The sequence below is a fragment of the Panthera uncia genome (assembly GCF_023721935.1).
Source record: "Panthera uncia isolate 11264 chromosome C1 unlocalized genomic scaffold, Puncia_PCG_1.0 HiC_scaffold_3, whole genome shotgun sequence".
NCBI classification, from domain to species: Eukaryota; Metazoa; Chordata; class Mammalia; order Carnivora; family Felidae; genus Panthera; species Panthera uncia.
The window spans coordinates 85253825-85272102 of record NW_026057584.1 but is presented as its reverse complement, the minus strand read 5'-3'; the positions used below and the strand labels follow the sequence as shown (position 1 = coordinate 85272102).

At 37.4% G+C, this 18278-nt stretch overlaps 1 protein-coding gene across 9 annotated transcripts in view; it reads right to left on the bottom strand.

Moving 5' to 3' along the window:
* The window catches only part of GTDC1 (glycosyltransferase like domain containing 1), a 391227-nt gene that overhangs the window by 13519 nt on the left and 359430 nt on the right, over positions 1–18278 (bottom strand). For 8 of the 9 annotated variants that reach the window (XM_049615666.1, XM_049615668.1, XM_049615670.1 and 5 more), the window contains one exon: positions 13074–13183. The exons of the other annotated variant lie outside the window; for it this stretch is intronic. In XM_049615666.1, the coding sequence (XP_049471623.1) occupies positions 13074–13183 (110 nt within the window). The remainder of the gene's footprint in view (positions 1–13073; positions 13184–18278) is intronic. 9 annotated transcript variants of the gene reach the window in all.

The following is an 18278-nucleotide window of genomic DNA, read 5'->3' as shown; positions in this document are numbered from 1 at the left end:
TCCTTTCCAGAATCAATATCCCTTTTAAGACATAAAAAAAAACCCAACATTATTTTCTGTTACATTTTTCAATTAATGAAGTTCATAAAATGAACATCAAGAAATTGACTCGTCAGTTGGTACAACTTTCGTTCTCAACACCATCAGTCTGACATTTTTCGTAAGCGCTGAACACAGTTAAAACGTACTGTGAAAAAAAAAACTTGCTAAATTACAGGGAACTTTGTGGGAAATAAAACCTTTTCAGAAATAAAACCAAATCAGAACTCATGATTTTAGTTTAATGCTAAGAATTTTCACTGAATAAAGTAAAATACTACAGTTTGATTTGGCATTCTAATAGAGTGGAGATGATCTCTTATTCTGTAGGGCTGTCGAAGGATTAGAGGAAATGTACATAAAGCACCTAGCACAATGCCTGACACATACTCAGCACTCGATAAACACCAACTATCATGATATGTCCAATCCATTACTCTTAGGAGTTCTGCCTTCACAATGATCATTATGGTACAACTGCATTTCTTCATCTTACTATAAAAATGTATGAAAATGAACTGCTTTCTCAGATTGATTCATCATGTAAAATGAAAAAGAAAACAGCATCACTTTGAGAATGTAAAAGATTTTTTTATGAAATTAACATCTAAAGCAACATACTATATGAATGTGGGTTAGTTGAATACATTCACAGATCAGTAATATTTCGATAATAATTTTGTCAAAAGGCTCATTAATTGAATGAAACATACACAACATTACACCTACTGTGCGCAATGTGCTGTATTATGGTGTTGTTTACAACTGTGATTAAGGGTCATAAAATCAATTTAGACCAGCATTAAAAGAAACAAATAGAACAGAAAAGAAAGAAAATATCAGAGTGCATCATTAAAGGCAATATGTGCTGTTATGAAAGTTTTGTTTCAATTATAAATAAGCATACACACATGTGTACACTAGGTCACAATGTAAATGTATATCTTGGTGTGGATCATGGTCAAACGTTTCAAAACATTGCTTTATTAGGATCTTTGGGTCATATGAAGCTGTAAAGATACAGTCACCATCCTGAAACACCTAACGTACTGAAGTATGACAAATACACAGCTAAGTATAAACAAAATCCCGCGGACTTCAGAGATGGGAGTTAGCATATCTGTTTTAGAGGTCAGGGAAGGCGGGTGAGATGAATCATGGAAGATGGGTTGAGCTTTGACAGGCAGAGGAGGGAGAGGGTTTAGGTAGTGACATGTGAGCTTCCTTCAGGGGACACTCACGAAGTAAGGCTAGGAAGGTAGTGGAAACCACACTGAGAAATCCAGACCAGTGAAGTTGTACTTTATTTGATAAAGGCAGGAGAAAAGGGGAAGGTGAGAGGCATGAAGCTTTAGGAAGTTCAAGTTAGCAAAGGCTTACAGGATGGAACCTTGGGCAACTGTTAGTCAGCCATAAGGGTGGCTGGAATAACTGTGACAGCCTCGATCAATGGTTCTCAACTACCTGAGGGTGGAGGTTGGGATTGGAGTGCAGACAGGCAGCAGAACGATACGGCATAAAATATGTTTTGAAAAAGCAGAATTACTATGCTTGTCGTTTTCACAGTAAGAAAGTGTCACTATCTGAATTGTTTTTGCAGAAAGTGTCACTATGTGAAATTCCCTTGGGGGTGGGACATGCACCCCATTTTAAAAGCTGACACACCCTAATCTCCAAGATCCCTTCTAGTTCTAACTCACTTTGAATGACTTGATTTTATGAATAAGTAAACAAAGGCTGAAAGAGGAGGCGTGGCTGATCAGGGCAGTCAGGCCAGCAGTCCCTGAGCCTTTTAAAATCCAGGATAGAATTCATTCCAGGGGCCCTGGGTGGCTCAGTCGGTTGAGCATCCCACTTCAGCTCAGGTCATGATCTCACAGTCCATGGTTCTGAGCCCTGCGTCAGGCTCTGTGCTGACAGCTCAGAGCCTGGAGCCTGCTTTGGATTCTGTGTCTCCGTCTCATTCCATTGTACCATGTATCTGTGATGGTTTCCATTTGTAAAATAGCCAAGTTGGACAAGGAGAGATATAGCTGGAAAAACTCACTAGGTTGGATCCGGATATTCACTCCCTATTTCTGCTTTCTGTCAAGAGACTCCTGGGCCAATAAGGCATTGCAGGAAACAAGAGTTTGTAAAACAGGCAGGTCTTCTACCATAGTCCCGTTTTGGGGGCACATATTCTTTTGACCACACTACACTCCAAATCATGACCATATAAAACTATAGGGATTCAAAAAGATAAAATACCAAAGCAAGGTACAAAAGCCACATTCTAAGACCTCCTATCTACCAACCTTTTGTCATATGTACACGTATACTTTAAAAAATAGGGTCTATTTCTAATTTCTTATGGGTTCATCAATGTCTTGACCTTTTCCCAGTCATTACTTAATTGTTCTATTTTCTCGAGGCTTCCCCAAGTGCACATTTCTCATAATCTTTGAAGACTCATGTTTATGAAAATGAAAGAGCATTTTTCTTCAGTCATGTTTTCATCATTACAACTTTAGAGAACAATTTCTTGAGAGATGTTTTGGGAATTGTATTCCAGAACGTATTATACTCATGGTCTTCCCCCCCCGTACGATGAATAAATGAATTTGCCTAGAGAGTGGCAAAACTGACTTTTCTGGTTTTGGTAGAAAAGATAAACATTGCACTTATAGAAGATGTGGGAACAGACTTCAAGCAGGCTTCAAGTTTAGGGGAGGAACAGAAGTGACTTGTTACCAGTTACTTGTGTCTAGTGAGTCCCCTGAGCATTTGGGAGGGACAGGCAGTGGCAGAGGTAATAAGCCTTTCCTGAAAAGGAAAAGAGAGGTTCTCAAGTCCTGAATGGGAACCTCACCCTTATTGGGGGTACAAATGAGAGCTGGGCCAGGGGAGCTGCCCTTCTAACTGGGAGCACTGCTGGCTTCTGCTCTTACAGCTCCCTCGATTTCAGAGTTTGTACTCTTCATCCACAAAGCATCTTTGGTCAGTTACACCATGGCCCCTTATGACAACAAGTGATCCCAGTGCAGTGTGATATCTGCTTTGCAAGATGGAATGAATATGGGTGCTCTGGGCAATTAGGACAGGAAGGGAAAGGGCAGGTAAAGGTCAAGAAGCACCAATGGAGGTGAGATTGTGCTAGGGGAAGAAAGGGTGTGCATATGCTTATGTGGGGAGGGGCAGAGGAATTTAATCAACAAGTAACACAAGACATGGAGGTGGGTAAATGCACAGATGTGCCTCGGACATGGGAAAGAGAACCGGAATTCATAAGGAATCAAGTTGGGGTTGGGGTTTGAAGAACTTCATTAGCTACCAAGGAAATTCATGTTGATCCTGCAGAAAATCTGTGAGACATATTTCTCTTGCTGTTATACGGTTGTGACTCTCTTCTTGTATGGTCTAGGTTTAGAAAGAACTCTTCTAACAGTGGGTGCATACATTGAATACCAAAATGTCCAGAGAGCTGAGATCAATCTGAAACCTCTGTGGGATTCAAGATGCCAGAAGATTAAGGGCTACAACTGGGAGAAAGGGAACAGAAGCGAGAGCAAGACATAGGAGTATTTTCATGGGATATATTCTCTGATGTGAAATCACTCAGTCTGGGGCACCTGGGTGGCTCAGATAAGCTTCTGACTTCAGCTCAGGTCATGATCTCCTGGTTTGTGAGTTTGAGCCCCTCATTGGGCTCTGTGCTGTCAGAGCTCTGTGCTGCTTTGGATCCTCTGCCCCCCTTCTCTCTGCCTCTCCCCTGCTCCTTCTCTTTCTCTCTCAAAAACAAACAAACAAACAAACAAACATTAAAAAAAAAAAAAGAACTCACCCAGTCAGACAAAGGTTACAGTAACTTACATAGCTCAGGAAAAATATTTTATGTTGCCATCACCATACATGCAGATGTTTTCCCATAAACTGGCCAGTCTTCCTTAGGATATGCGTTTACTTTTATTCTGGGGTCCATGCAACCGCTCCATCATATTCCTTATATTTATACTTACTTCTTTACTGGTAAAATTAGATTTTTCCCTCAAATTTGATTTACCGTTTATTTCTTTGGATATCACCATCTCTAGTATTTATTAGCTGTGTGACTTTGGGCACATTATTTAAGTTAAGCCTTAGTGTCTTTGCTCGTACATAGAGGACAGTAATTGTACCTACTGGGAGGACAGCTGTGATACCAAATGAAATACCAGAGTAAAAGCCCTAGCCTTGCTCTTGGCACAGAGTAAGAGTTCGGTAAGTTATTGTGCTTACAACGTGTTGATGCTTTTGCAAACCTTTATCTATAATATGTATTTAAAATCTATACTTAATTTCTTCTGTGATTTTTTTTGTGCATTGAAACTATTTATTTAATTTCTTGCTTTCTCTAAAAGTATATTTTACACCTGGAATATAAATTTTTGTTACCCTCAGTCTGTTGGATATTAAGTTTACATACAAGTTGCATTTATCTCTGAATTCTCTACTTTCATGCTTTTGAATCTGCAAAGTACTCTTTTAAAAGTTATCACTCCATACATGTTCTGAATATGGTAGGGCATGTTTTCCTTCATGATTCGTTGGCCAGAGAATTCTTTGATATTCTGCTTATTTATTTATTTATTTATTTATTTATTTATTTTATAAGAATTTTAGAAGTATGCTGTGAAGATATAGAAGGTAATATTTTGGCATCTTTATTGGAATTTTGTTAATTTAATAAATTATGTTAAGAGATATTGTCATTTTTATTATTGTATTTATTCTTTCTTGTCAAGAGCATATAGGTCTGCATTTTTAGAACCTTCCTTACTTTCCCAATATATCTTGTCATTTTCTTCAGCAAAGGACTGAGAGACAGACTTCTGTCTTAAATCATATTCTTGGGAAATTGATTTCCCCAATCATACTCTTGGGAAAATACCTGTATGCTTATTATTAACAAACATGGGAAGGTGGCTCTGTCCACTGAGAATCTACCTCATCCATGCTACTTAAAAAAATTTTTTTGTTAATGTTTATTTTTGATAGAAAAAAAGAGACAGAGTGTGAGTGCGTGGAGGGGCAGAGAGAGAGGGAGACACAGAATCCAAAGCAGGTTCCAGGCTCTGAGCTGTCAGTGCAGAGCCCAACATGGGGCTCGAACCCATGAATTGTGAGATCATTACCTGAGCTGAAGTCAGACACTTAACCAACTGAGCCACCCAGGTGCCCCAGATCCATCCTACTTAAATGTGGCCAATATAAATCATTTTCCTCAGCTACAAATTTGGGCTGCTAATACTTGGTTGAATGCTTACTACATTGATGTAGATTATGAAGTAAGGTATTCAAAATTATTTGAAAATGTTACAATATAAACAAGGGTATGGTTTAATGAAACAATTATAAAAACATTGTTGCTTCCCAGACAGTAAGATTCTAGAGGGCAGGAACCATATCTTCTACTCCAGGTGTCCACAATATGGTGCCAGACCACGATAGGACTCAGTAACTATTTCTACATTAGGGGAATAAGTAGGTAGTAATAACATTAAAAAAAAAAAAAAAAAGGAGAAGGAAAGGTTTGGAGTGGCATGGTCTTGGGAGAATGAATTTATTTAATCTTACTGACACATTTCTTTCATCTCATATGGAATCATCTTACAATTCAACATTGATCAATATATTAATAAGCTTTCCTTCTGCTAGAATCCCCTTGTAGCAAAATTTTATACCTTTGTATCAATGTGACATAAGCTATTTGTGTTCCTAGAAACTTTCTATTATTTCCCCCTCTTAGTGTAGCTGCTTTTCTGAAAATGAGATCATAGCTGGGAGTGAAAAGGGAGATGGGAAGGGAGGGAAATGCTATATAATCATCCACCATTTGACTCCAGAACTAAGGAGCAGGAATATGCCAAGAGCATAGCAATAACCATTGTCATGCCAGATACTAACCAGAAGCTTTCTACATACTGTTCTTAACCTCAAATCAAAGGTGAACCAGAAGGATATCTGTCTACCAAAACTGTAGTTCAGGTTTTTACCTTCCTTGCAATCTTTTTGGTCCCCCAATGGCTACCACTAAAACCCCTCTCCCCCACGTCTGCAGTAGGGAAAGATGAACCCCTGCTGTAAGGCTTTGGTTGTTCAAAGAAAAAAAATTGTTTAGAATTATCATTTGTGGGAAATTACTAAGTATACAAACACATTCCATTGACTTGATAACTTAAGCATTTGCTTTTTTTTTTTTTTTTTTTTTTTTAAACCATCAAGGGCTAACAATGTGACCCTGTCATGAGACTTGGTCAAAACGGAAATATTTGCATTGAGGAGTTTCTGGGTTTCTGGGTTCATTTGTAACATGGAGTCTGATGGATGATTTATGTAGCAGAATGGTCCTTCAATTTTCTGAATTAAAAATACTTAAAATAATGTCAAAAATAAACCTTTGAGGTTCAGCATTATTAATATCTTCTTTGGATCCAAAATGCATTAAAGACTTACTCCATATACAGACTCTGAAGGAAGCCCATGAATGTTAGAACAAAATCTGCATGGTAGTTAAGGAAGCACTTTCCTCCAAATTAATTGTACTGAAATCCATATTATAACTCACTGCAGTGGGTAGGGCAGGTGGTTTTACTGTTATTATTTCTCTTTCTCATCTCCTGCTTTGTATTCTATAGGTGGGTTAACTGAGGTTAGCCGAGAAAGCTACAGGACGCAGTCCTAACCTGATCTTCTGACTTCAATTCCTATAAATCAGTTTCTCAATCTTGGCATCATTGACATTTTAGGTTGAATAATTCTTTGTGGGGGTACGGGGGGGACTTTCCTGTGCATTGTAGAATATTTAGCAGCATCCCTGGCCTCTACCCACTAGCTGTAACACCCTACCCCAACAGTTATAACAATTAAAATGTCTCTGGACATTAACTCCATTCCCACGAGCCGATTCAACTTCATATTGCTCTGCCTTATGGTACATGGTTGCTAGACGTGTCTTTTGACACCAGCTAGGTTGTTTCTGGCAAGAAGACTATTGGCAATACTCTAATACTTGTTAAGAGTTCTTTACTCAATGGCAATAGACTCGCTCAGATTAAGGCAGACATCTTGGATAGGCTTGGTTTTCTCTCTAATGAGCCACAGATCATGATGCATATTAAAGAACTATAGTGGTCAACAGTGCTATTCACCAAATATTTCTGCTCTCTCCCATTCTGGGATCAAGCCCCACATCAGGTCCTACGCTGAGTGTGGGGCCTGTTTGGGATTTTCTCTCTCCCTCTGCCCCTCCCCACCTCAGGAAAAAAAAAAAAAAAAGGATGACTCAAAAGAGCTATAAACAATGCATCTATAAGCTAGAATCAATAATCTTAATCTACCACACTTCTCAGGAAAAGGGTTATAAAAACCTTACAACAACATAATTTGAAAATAATCAACACACTTGAAAATAATCAATAGTATGGAGACTCTACAATGTTGCTCTATTACAGTTTTCAAAAGAAAGTTAATGGAGATTGTTTCATCAAAAGGGCAGTGAAACTCATTGGCATTAATGCCATTACTCAGATGTGCTAGATTTCCCTAAGAGGTCTGTGCAGAGGGAAGGAGAAGAAAGTTGGATACAAAGTAATTAAGGCACAAGCTTGCAGCTAGAAGAGAATTCTGGAGATCTAATGCTCAGCATAGTGATTACAGTCAACAATACTGTATTGTATACTTCAAGACTGCTAAGAGCCTAGAGTTTAAATGTTCTCACCACAAAAAGGAAATGATGATTATGTGATATGATACAGATATTCAGCTAAAGCTACAGTAGTAATCATATCAAAATACATAAATGTATCAAATTAACATGCTGAACACCTTAAACTTACACAAATGTTATATATAAATCATATCTCAATTAAAAAAGCCAAAAAAGAGAGTAATGAATGGTCATGCAGTCAGATTGTAAACCTTTCTTAGTTTTCCAGTACATCTAAGCTTACATGTGAAAGAGAAAAGTTTAACTTACAGGCAGTGCAATCAAAATGACTTAAGCCTTCAGAGTATCAGTTTCTCTACCTATCAGGTGGGATCATAATACCTACTCCATCGCGCTTATCAGGAACATTACAGTAAATGATGTGGCAAAGGACCAAGTAAAAGGCAAACTGTCGATAAATAGTAGCAATTAATAGCATAATAATCATTATTATTGTAATTATTGACAAGAAAACCACTTTCTTATAACTGTTAACAGCATTCAGAGTAAGTACTCCGGCTGGTATTACAGAGTATGTAAGTTGGTTTATGATATGGGTTTTAGATATGCTAACGTAGCCTCTAGAAGAGGTAACAGGCAAATAAATGTATGCCTGGTAGGTAACCTTTTTGTGAAGTTCTAGATGGTGAGCTGGGGAAAAAAATAACATGTAAACTTAGAGAAACAATTTGGAAAACAAGAACACATAAAGCATTAACACAGTGGTAAAAACTACTACCTAGCTATGTGACCTTACTTAATTTCTCTGTGCCTTAGTTTCCCAACCTGAAAAAGTGGAGATAGTAATAATATTGAACAAGACAGCTATGAAAGGTTAGAGTTAACATTTGTAAATAGCTTAGAACAATGCCTGGAATACAGTGAGTGCTACATAAGTGCTTCTTAAACCGGAACAATGATAAGAACAGCTGAAAATACACAGAATGGCCTGTTAGGAAAACTTTGGAGTAAAGACTGGCAAGGTAGCCTTCCAGGAACACAACCTGGAAAGCTGCCAGGCTCGTTCATCCACACAACTCGGATTGCTTTTATGTGCAAGGTGAAGTGCTGTGACCAGGAAGAGCGCTGACTCACGTCTGGAAGGACAGAGAGGGACTAGAGGCTATGACAAAAAGGACTCCCAGTTGAGACTAGAAACATCATAGATAATAGGATACCCTCTTCTATGGGCTTCCACAGTATTCCCTAATTACTTCACAGCATCTTAGGCACCTGTTAGTTGTATATAAGTGTCTGCCCAAGGCAAAGCTCCCTGAGGGTGGAGACCAAGTCTTCTGCACTGTGGAAATCCTCTCCTATAATGCTCAGCAAATATATGCTGAAGTCTAGCCAAAGTTAGGTAATAAGATTGGACCTGTAACTACTGAGCACTCAGTCCTTGGGCCCCTAATGCTCCCCACCCCGCTTACAACATTCCATACTGCTCTAAACAGCTCAACGTAAATGTGTGGGAGGGGAGACTGTGATCCCAAGAACATGGCCCTGAGAGTAAAACCTTAGTCTTTTCTGTAGTGCTGGCTTAAAACTACTCGCCAGTAAAACTGGCTGAGAAGCCTTTTGCTTAGGGACTTCCTCCAGCCACACTTCTCAGTCCATCCACAAACACCTCAATGCTGCCACAAACAGAACTGAAGTCACCAGCTTTGCAAATGAGCAGAATTTTTCTTCTTCCTTCTACAGCTATCCATCTTCTAAATTCATTTCTGTGTTTTCTTTGAGAATACCTCTGTCATACATTCCTCTCACTAATCTTTCAGCCACCACCTCCAGAATTACATTTGGATTATCACTGTAATGTCTTACTGTGAATCTGCCTACATACCACTGAAAGATAAATCTTTCTAAAATACAAGTTTCATCACATTTCTTTCCTGTTCAAGGTCTAGGTTCCTTATTTCTTACTTTTCCCTAATCTACTTTGATTATCACGATCCTCCATACTTTGGTCCTATTCTACCACACTTCTGACCAAAGCTTCCAAATTCATTTTGTGAGATTAGCATTATTCTGATACCAAAAGCAGACAAGGACATCACACACACACACACACACACACACACACACACACACACATTACAGGCCAATATTCCTGATGAACATAGATGTAAAATTCCTCAACAAAACAGCAGCAAACCAAACTCAACAATACATTAAAAGGATCCCATAACTTGATCAAGTGGAACTTATTCCAGAGATGCAAGGAAAGTTCAATATCTGCAAACCAATCAATGTAATATGCCACATTAACAAAATGAAAAATAAAAATCATACGATCACCTTAATAAATGTAGAAAAAGCACTTGACAAAATTCAATATCCATGTATGAAAACTCTCAGCAAAGTGGGTAGAGAGGAAATACATCTGAACATAATAGAAGCTATAATGACAAACACACAGCTAACATCATACTCACCAGTGAAAAGCTAAAACGTAGAAAGCTTTTCCTCTAACATCAGAATCAAGACAAGGAGGCCCACTCTAGTCACTTTTATTCAATATGGTACTAGAAGTCCTAGGCACTGCAATTAGGTAAGAAAAAGGAATAAAAGGCATACAAATTGGACAGAAAGAAGTAAAACTGTCCCTATTTGCAAATGGCAGGATAGTATATACAGAAAACTCTAAAGAGTCTACCAAAAACTGTTGGAACTAATCAACTAATTCACTGAAGATGCTGGATACAAAATTGATATACAAAAACCTGTTGCATTTTTACACACTAATAACAAGCTATCAGAAATAGAATTCAAGAAAAACAATTCCATTTACAATCACATCAAAAAGAATAAAATATCTAGGAGGAAATTTAACCAAGAAGATGAAAGACTGAGAAAATGAAAACTAGGAAACATTGGTGAAAAAAAAATTGAAGAAGACACAAATAAATGGAAACATATTCTATGCTCATGGATTGGAAGAATTAACATTGCTAAAATGCCCATACTATCCAAAGAAACCTACAGATTCACTGAAACTCCTATCAAAATTCCAGTGACATTTTTCATAGAACTAGAGCAAATAATTAGAAAATTTGTATGAAACCACAAAAGCACATGAACAGCCAAAACAATCTTGAGAAAGAATAAAGCTAGAAGGATCAGGCTCCCTGATTTCAAACTACACTACAAAGCTATAGTCATCAAAACAATATGGTATCAGCATTAAAACAAATACACAGATCAATAGAACAGCATACAGAGTATTCTAGGGAAAGAAAAGACTTTTCAGCAAATGGTGTTGGGAAAACTGGACAGCTACCTGTCCAGAATAACACTGGAGCACCATCTTAGAACACTATAAATATTAATTAAGTCAGTATGGATTAAAGTCTCAAGTGTAAGACCTGAAGCTATAAAACTCTTAGATGAAAAAACATGGGCAGTAAGCTCGTTGATGTTGGCCTTAGTGATTTTTTTTTGGCTCTGACTCCAAAAACAAAGATAAACAAATGGGACTACATCAAACTAAAAAGTTTCTCCACAGCTAAGGAAGCCATTAACAAAATGGATGGCAACCAATGAATGTGAGAAGATAACTGCAAATCATATACCCAATAAGGGGTTAATACTGAAAATATAGAAAGAACTCTGCTCAATGACAAAAAAAGAACCCAAAAATATGATTAAAAAAATGACAGAAAACCGGAATAGACATTTTTCCATACAGATGACTAACAGACACATGAAAAAGATGCTCAACATCACTAGGCATTAGGGTAATGCAAATAAAAAGCATAATGAGATATCTCCTTATACCTATCACAATGGCTATTATCAGAAAGACAAGAAATAACAAATGTTGGCAAGGATGTGAAGAAAAGAGAACACTCATATACTATTGGTGGGAATGTAAGTTGGTGCAGCCACTATGGAAAACAGTATGGAGGTTCCTCAGAAAAATTAAAGATAGAGCTACCATATGATCCAGCAATTCCACTACAGGGTATTTATCCAAAGAAAACAAAAATCCTAATTTGAAAAGATGTATGCGTCCCTATGTTTATTGTGGCATTATGTACAATAACCAAGATATGGAAATAAACTAAACGTCCACTGACGGATGGATGGATAAAGAAGACTTGGTACACGTACACACACGCACACACACGCGCACACACACACACACACACACACACACACACACACACACCTCTCACAGTGGAATACAACTCAGCCATAAAAAATGAGATCTTGATATCTGCAACAATGTAGACCTTGAAGGTATTATGGTAACTGAAGTAAGTCAGAGAAAGACAAATATTGTGTGATTTCACTTATATGTGTCATCTAAAAAAACAAAGCAAACAAAACAACCTCCCCACCCCTGCCCAGACTCCCAGATACAGAGAACCGTTTGGTGGTTGCCAGAGGGGACGTGGGTTGGGGGACGATATGGATGAAGGACATTAAGAGGTATAAAGTTGCAGTCACAAAATAAGTAAGTGATAGGGATGTAATGTACAACATGGAGAATATACTCAATGATATTGCATTAATTTGGGAAGGTGACAGATTCTAACTAGATTTACAGTAGTGTCTATTTCTGCAATGTATACAAATGTCAGATCACTATTGTACCAGTAAAATACCATAAGTAATATAATATCGTATGTAAATTATTCCTCAATTAAAATAATACGAGCAATTAAGTGCTTATGAAAGGGGTCAGAATGCTCATCTCACTGACTCGAACATGCCCACTGAGGATGAAGGTGAAGGAAATGGTTCTGAAAAGGCTCCATGTGGCATTAGGGATGAGAAGGCCTGCTGCTATCAGCTTCAGAGTTTCGTTTGTTTTCTCAACTCAGTAAGCAAGGCACGGGCCAATGACAACTAGGATGTGGATTGTGGGCTACTCCACATTACAAGCCTGATGCCAAAATGCTTCACACAGTCCACCTCAACAGATGGTAATGTATTTCGGCTATTACCAACGTGAGGAGGATTCAAACCAGTGACCCCAGGGGTGAGAGGTTGTACATCCAATTACAAATTCCCGCTTTCCTTAAGTGTTAAGATGCCTAAAGCAATATATTTTATTTACATCAAGTTACATTGTATAAACTATATTTGATAAAAGAGATGACTTCACGTTCTCAACTTAAATCAAAGAATGCTTACTTAAGTATTTTTTTAATTGAATCACACTTTAATGCCATCGTATAATCTTTTGGTTAACAGTGCTCATCTTGATTATTCTGACAAAGGGAAACATGGAAATTAATACTTCAGTTGTAGAGCTTATGTCATCTATAAAATTACACATTAGAAAATTCAAAAGAGATACCTGGGACATCTGTGAAGGTTTCTCCAAGGACAGACACATGGAAATTGAGTCCTAAGTCCTTAAGGTGCATTAATACCTTAAAAAAACTCTCTGGATCTTTATCATGTTCCCTGGAAATAAACACACAAAATATAACTTGTGAAACCTTAGGGTATGCGTCAGGAACGATGTTTTCACTTCTCACAGTATCAATTCCTTTCGTGGTCTACTGCCAGTTAAGGGAGCTTCTGACATCCATGCAGAGATTTTCCCCTATAACCTTAAATTGTAGCATCGGCATTGAGTAATTTTATGAACGTAACTTCTCTCTCATGAATCAAAACCCAGTTCTATTGAAATCTTAAGGCTCCGCAGCCTTTTATGAAAGGAGAAATCTATCTTGTTTTTCACATTTTTTTGGTTAGACTATAGAAAGTCTAGTGTATTTTCCTTTCTCCTAAAATGGTTAATTTTCCACTTAACATGGGTTTTGAACAAAAGAAAAGACCAGTCTTCAAAGGACGATTCTCTACTGATCATGAGAACGTACCAAAGATGTTTTTCATTTTCATGGGTCTGAATACCTTCCTCTCACATTTACTCAGTCCCTTTGTGCCCACAAGGAACGCACAATTTAGGGAGCGAGATTACAGACTCTCTCACTAATCTCTCATTTTAAATAATTGAATGGAGAATTATAAATACATCAAAAGGGGGTAGGTCTGAGTCTAAGTCCGCTGAGTATTAACTCAGGAGTGGAGGTTAGTCAACTCATAAAAGAATAGTAATAAAGATAATTCTTTCATTTAGTAGAGGCTTTGAAAAACATGGATTATTTTTGTTTGTTTAGCTTGTCAGTCTTCTTTATAATGACAGAATGAGGGGCTAAAGGACACTAAAATAAAAAAAAAATTCATCAGTTCAAGAAATCACATTAAAATGAAATGAGTTATTTTTTACATTCTAAGGTGTGAATGTTTCAGTATTTTTTACATTTAATTGCACTGTTTTAAATTATCTTATTGCAGACAGATGTGGACCAGATGTCTTCAAAATATTTGTTTTTTTATTTATAATTCAGAATTTTTACTTATTTTTTTATATTGCAGAGAAATAGTTATATATCAGCAATTGAATTTCTCATTTACCAACTAATTATGTAAAATAAATCTGTAAATTGATCAAACTGCTATATGAAATATGAAAATTACATCATTCAGGAAATCTCATGAAAAATGACATCTGCAACCCTAAATGTGTTAATTCACAATTCAGTCAATATTTTCAGTATCAAGAATTAAAACAAATGCATCTTCTGATTAACATTTTAAAACAGCATTTATAATTTTATGGAATTATAAGAGCTTATAGAATTTGAGTTCTGTAACAACTTATTTTAAGCTCTGTATCTCTTGTTTTGAGTTACTTCAAATAATAAAGAATGCAATGGCAAAATGTTCATCGCTTTTTAAAATGATGCATATTACATACATGTACCACTGGGAAGTTTCTGGATAGTTCTCATATATACTGTATATGCTGTGGGCAAGAACAAAGACTCAAAAGAGTTTGAAAGTAAGAATACACCATATGCTGTCTTCAACCATATCAATCAAAAAGCTGCCACCTAATCTGTAATATGTTCTTTTAGTCTGATTCTCTTGGAAATACTTAGATGAAAAGAATGGAAATAACATAACGTAATATATCTTAAAGAGAGAGGAAGACTGTAGGGAAATCTAGCCACTCTGTTGCCTAAATTTTTCATTCTGAGTTTCAAAAATTTGGGCTACAGATCCTAAAGAGAATATTTATTCTAAATATTTCCCGCTGTTTTGTTTGTTTATTTGTTTTGTATTAAACTTAAAATAGATGTGGTTTGGGGCTGGGAGGAGGTTTAATTGGGGAGAAGCTTTCCCCCAATATGAAAAGATTGCAATATGAGTATTTTCAAGGCAGCAGGGTTTATGGACCTATATTTTCAGTGTTGCTATAAGAGATAAATGAATTACAATCCTATGGCTTCCTTTTGATTTTTAAAAATATTTTCATTCAATTTATTTAAATGAAAAATAAGGCAGCTGACCCATTTCTTTAGATATTTTTATAGGTGGACAATAGCTTTCATATTCAACAGTCACTTTGCATAAGAACACAAAAGAGATTTGTATGAATCCCTCTCTTGTTTAAAGTATAATATATGGACGAATGTAAAGTGAGATTTTTCTTCCCCAAAATTATCCCTCAGGAAAAGAGGCATTTTATACTAAAGTCCTTCTAATGTCTCTCATGATACTGGGCACTCCCTCAGTTACTTTATTTTGAATAAAGTACTGTTTAGGGAAGTTGCATTAACCTGAAACAATGCCTACTGGTGAGAGTTTTGGATGGTGTTAGCAGTCATTCACTTGACGAAACTGGTAAAAACAGAAGCAAAGGCATATATTACTACTAACTTAGTAATTGTTTTGAGAGGCATGACCTAACAGTTCAAAGTGTTGGGTGTTGCTTAAAACAAGTATTTTAAAGATCACTGAAAAAAGTAATAGAATAAGTGGTTATCAGGGATTGTGAGTACTAAGTGGGTTTTTAGAGCTGAGGAAAAGATTTCCAGTGATGACAGTTTCCCAAGTCTTGCACCCCAAGCAGCTTAGACGGGGTTCCAGATGACACGTGCTGGAAACATGCCAGCTTCCTGAAAAGATGGCACCCACCATACTGATGTCAAGAATGCATGGGAGGGGGAGTTGGGCTAAAACTGCTTCATGAAATTTAAGGGTGGGAAAAGAGCAATACTTCTAAAATTATTTTATATCATGGTATGTGGTTTAAAGCACTATTTATGTCTAAATTAATAGATTACATATAAGTAGATACTTTATTTCATTTACGTCCCTCAAAGTGACATAGTCAATTTTGCTAAAATTTTTTCTCAGTTTTCTTCTTAGAAAAATGGGTGATTTCTTAACATTCAGATGATCGTTAAAGATGTTGTGGACAGGGGCGCCTGGGTGGCTGTCAGTTAAGCGTCCAACTTCGGCTCAGGTCACGATCTCACGGTTCATGAGTTCAAGTCCCACACGGGGCTCTGTGCTGACAGCTCAGAGCCTGGAGCCTGCTTCTGATTCTTTGTCACCCTCTCTCTCTGCCCCTCTCCCACTTGTACTCTGTCTCTCTCTCTCTCTCCCAAAAATAAATAAATATTAAACAAAAAGATGTTGTGCACAGATATTTCGCCACAGCCATATATTAAGGCATGAATGGCAGTCAGTGGCAGGACTCAATATGTTTTGTTGAGTGAGGAACACATTCCAAATATCCAATGGGTCATCCAGGGTTTAATCCTTGAGGGGTTGTGCTATAGATGTTTCTTCTTTTTTTTATGTTTTCTATTGTTTATATTAATATAGAGTTTTAAGTATAAATAATTTTTAATGCTTTTAAGGAACTACCCCTTTCTAACATTCTGCCATAAAATTGCATTCATAGGATTTTTGCCTAACTTTATACCATTTTCAGTATTTACAGTAGTTTAATTCCTCATTTCTTGTGACACCTCTACATCTGACAGCTGCCCGTCGAGCAAACTTGATTGATCATAAAACATTCTCGAAGATGAGTCAAAGTCCAAGCTTCCCACAATCCCCCACACTCTTGAATAGGTAAGAATGAAACAGTCTGGCTGGGAACGAGTTTCTCAGCAGCCCAACTATGGCAGAAGCGACCAGCACGGAAATATTTCAGGCTTACTGGAAGCAGCAGATATAGCAAGAACAGCTTTTATTCCCAAATATTATTCAGAACATTTGAAAAGCATAAACTGTTTCCATGTGTTTTTTCTTCCTATATCTGTTCTCTCTCTGTTGCCTTTCCCGTTTAGTTTTGTAGAGCTAAATTTCTTCTTATTCCTCATTTAACATTCGTTCAGTAAATATTTATTGAGGATTTCTAAGTTCTCCATACTTGTCACTTACACTAAACTGTTACCCTTTCCTATTTTCCCACATAACTTTATACTTATGGAATGCAATCTCTTTGATCTAGTTCCTTGTATTGCCTGGGCAGAAAACTGGCTCTTTACCCACACTATTGTTTCCCAGCAGCATGTCACTCTGGACTGAGAGCTCCATGAGGGAAAGATAAGTAATGTCTGTTTTGTTCACTATAAGTACCCAGTGCCTTGCCAAGTAGTGGTAGACTTTACTTATGTTCATCAATATCCAGTTCTTTTCTCCTCTGGGCACACAGAAGACTCTGCGCTCAACTCCTCCCAGGAGGGGAGGCCAGAGACCTAGTTCCGGTCAATGGGTTGCAAGCTGATTTGTGTCACTTCTGGGTAGAAGTATCTAAGAGCAGTTCTGGATAGCACTTTCTCGGGTGCAGTGATCCTTGAGGAGGTCTTGTGTTGAGATCATTAGGGTAAGAGTAAAGCAGTCTGGACTGCCACATGGAGGCAAAGCCACCTAAAGATGCAGAGGTAGTGAGATAAGTAAACTTAGTGAGATGGGGAGGGATGTTCGTTACTGCAGCATAGTGTGGCCTATGCTGACTACTACATTATCTGTGGCACAAAATGAGCTGCTGAGAAAATATGTGTTGAATAAATGAAAGTATGGAAACAATGAGTGACATTTGTAGAGCTCCTGTCATGCTCAGGATCCCATGCCAGGCACCTGATCACAATCTTAGTTAAGCCTCTCAACAAGTCGTCAAACACAATTATTCCTCCATTTAAGATCACACAGAAGACACTGAGTCTTCATTTGAAATCATGTCTCATCAACTGAAAGTCATTCTCTTTCTATACAGATAGCCTTTGATTCTTTGTTTCTTTTATTTCTTTCTTCCTACATATAACGAGAGAAAAAGAGTTAGCACCTTCAGTCTGTGGTTTTGTTTCCAGACCATCAAGCCCTGGACATACCTTGGATTCTAGTGACTTGAGGTTAGAACCCATTGGATAAAAGATGGCAATAAGAATATGTGGAAGTAATATAAAATTATGATCTCTCTAACACCATGGTCTCTAACTTCTTTCCCTTTCTGATACTCTACTAACCTCCGTCTCTACTTCCTCATCATCATGTACTGCTTTATTTCCAAATTCAGTGACATGTTCCTTGTCCAAAAACATAAAGCTTCCATTTATTACCCTGTGTTAGTTGTCACGACCATTTAACTTTTCTGCTGTCCTTTCTAGGGCCATAAACTTTTTGTTCCCCTCCA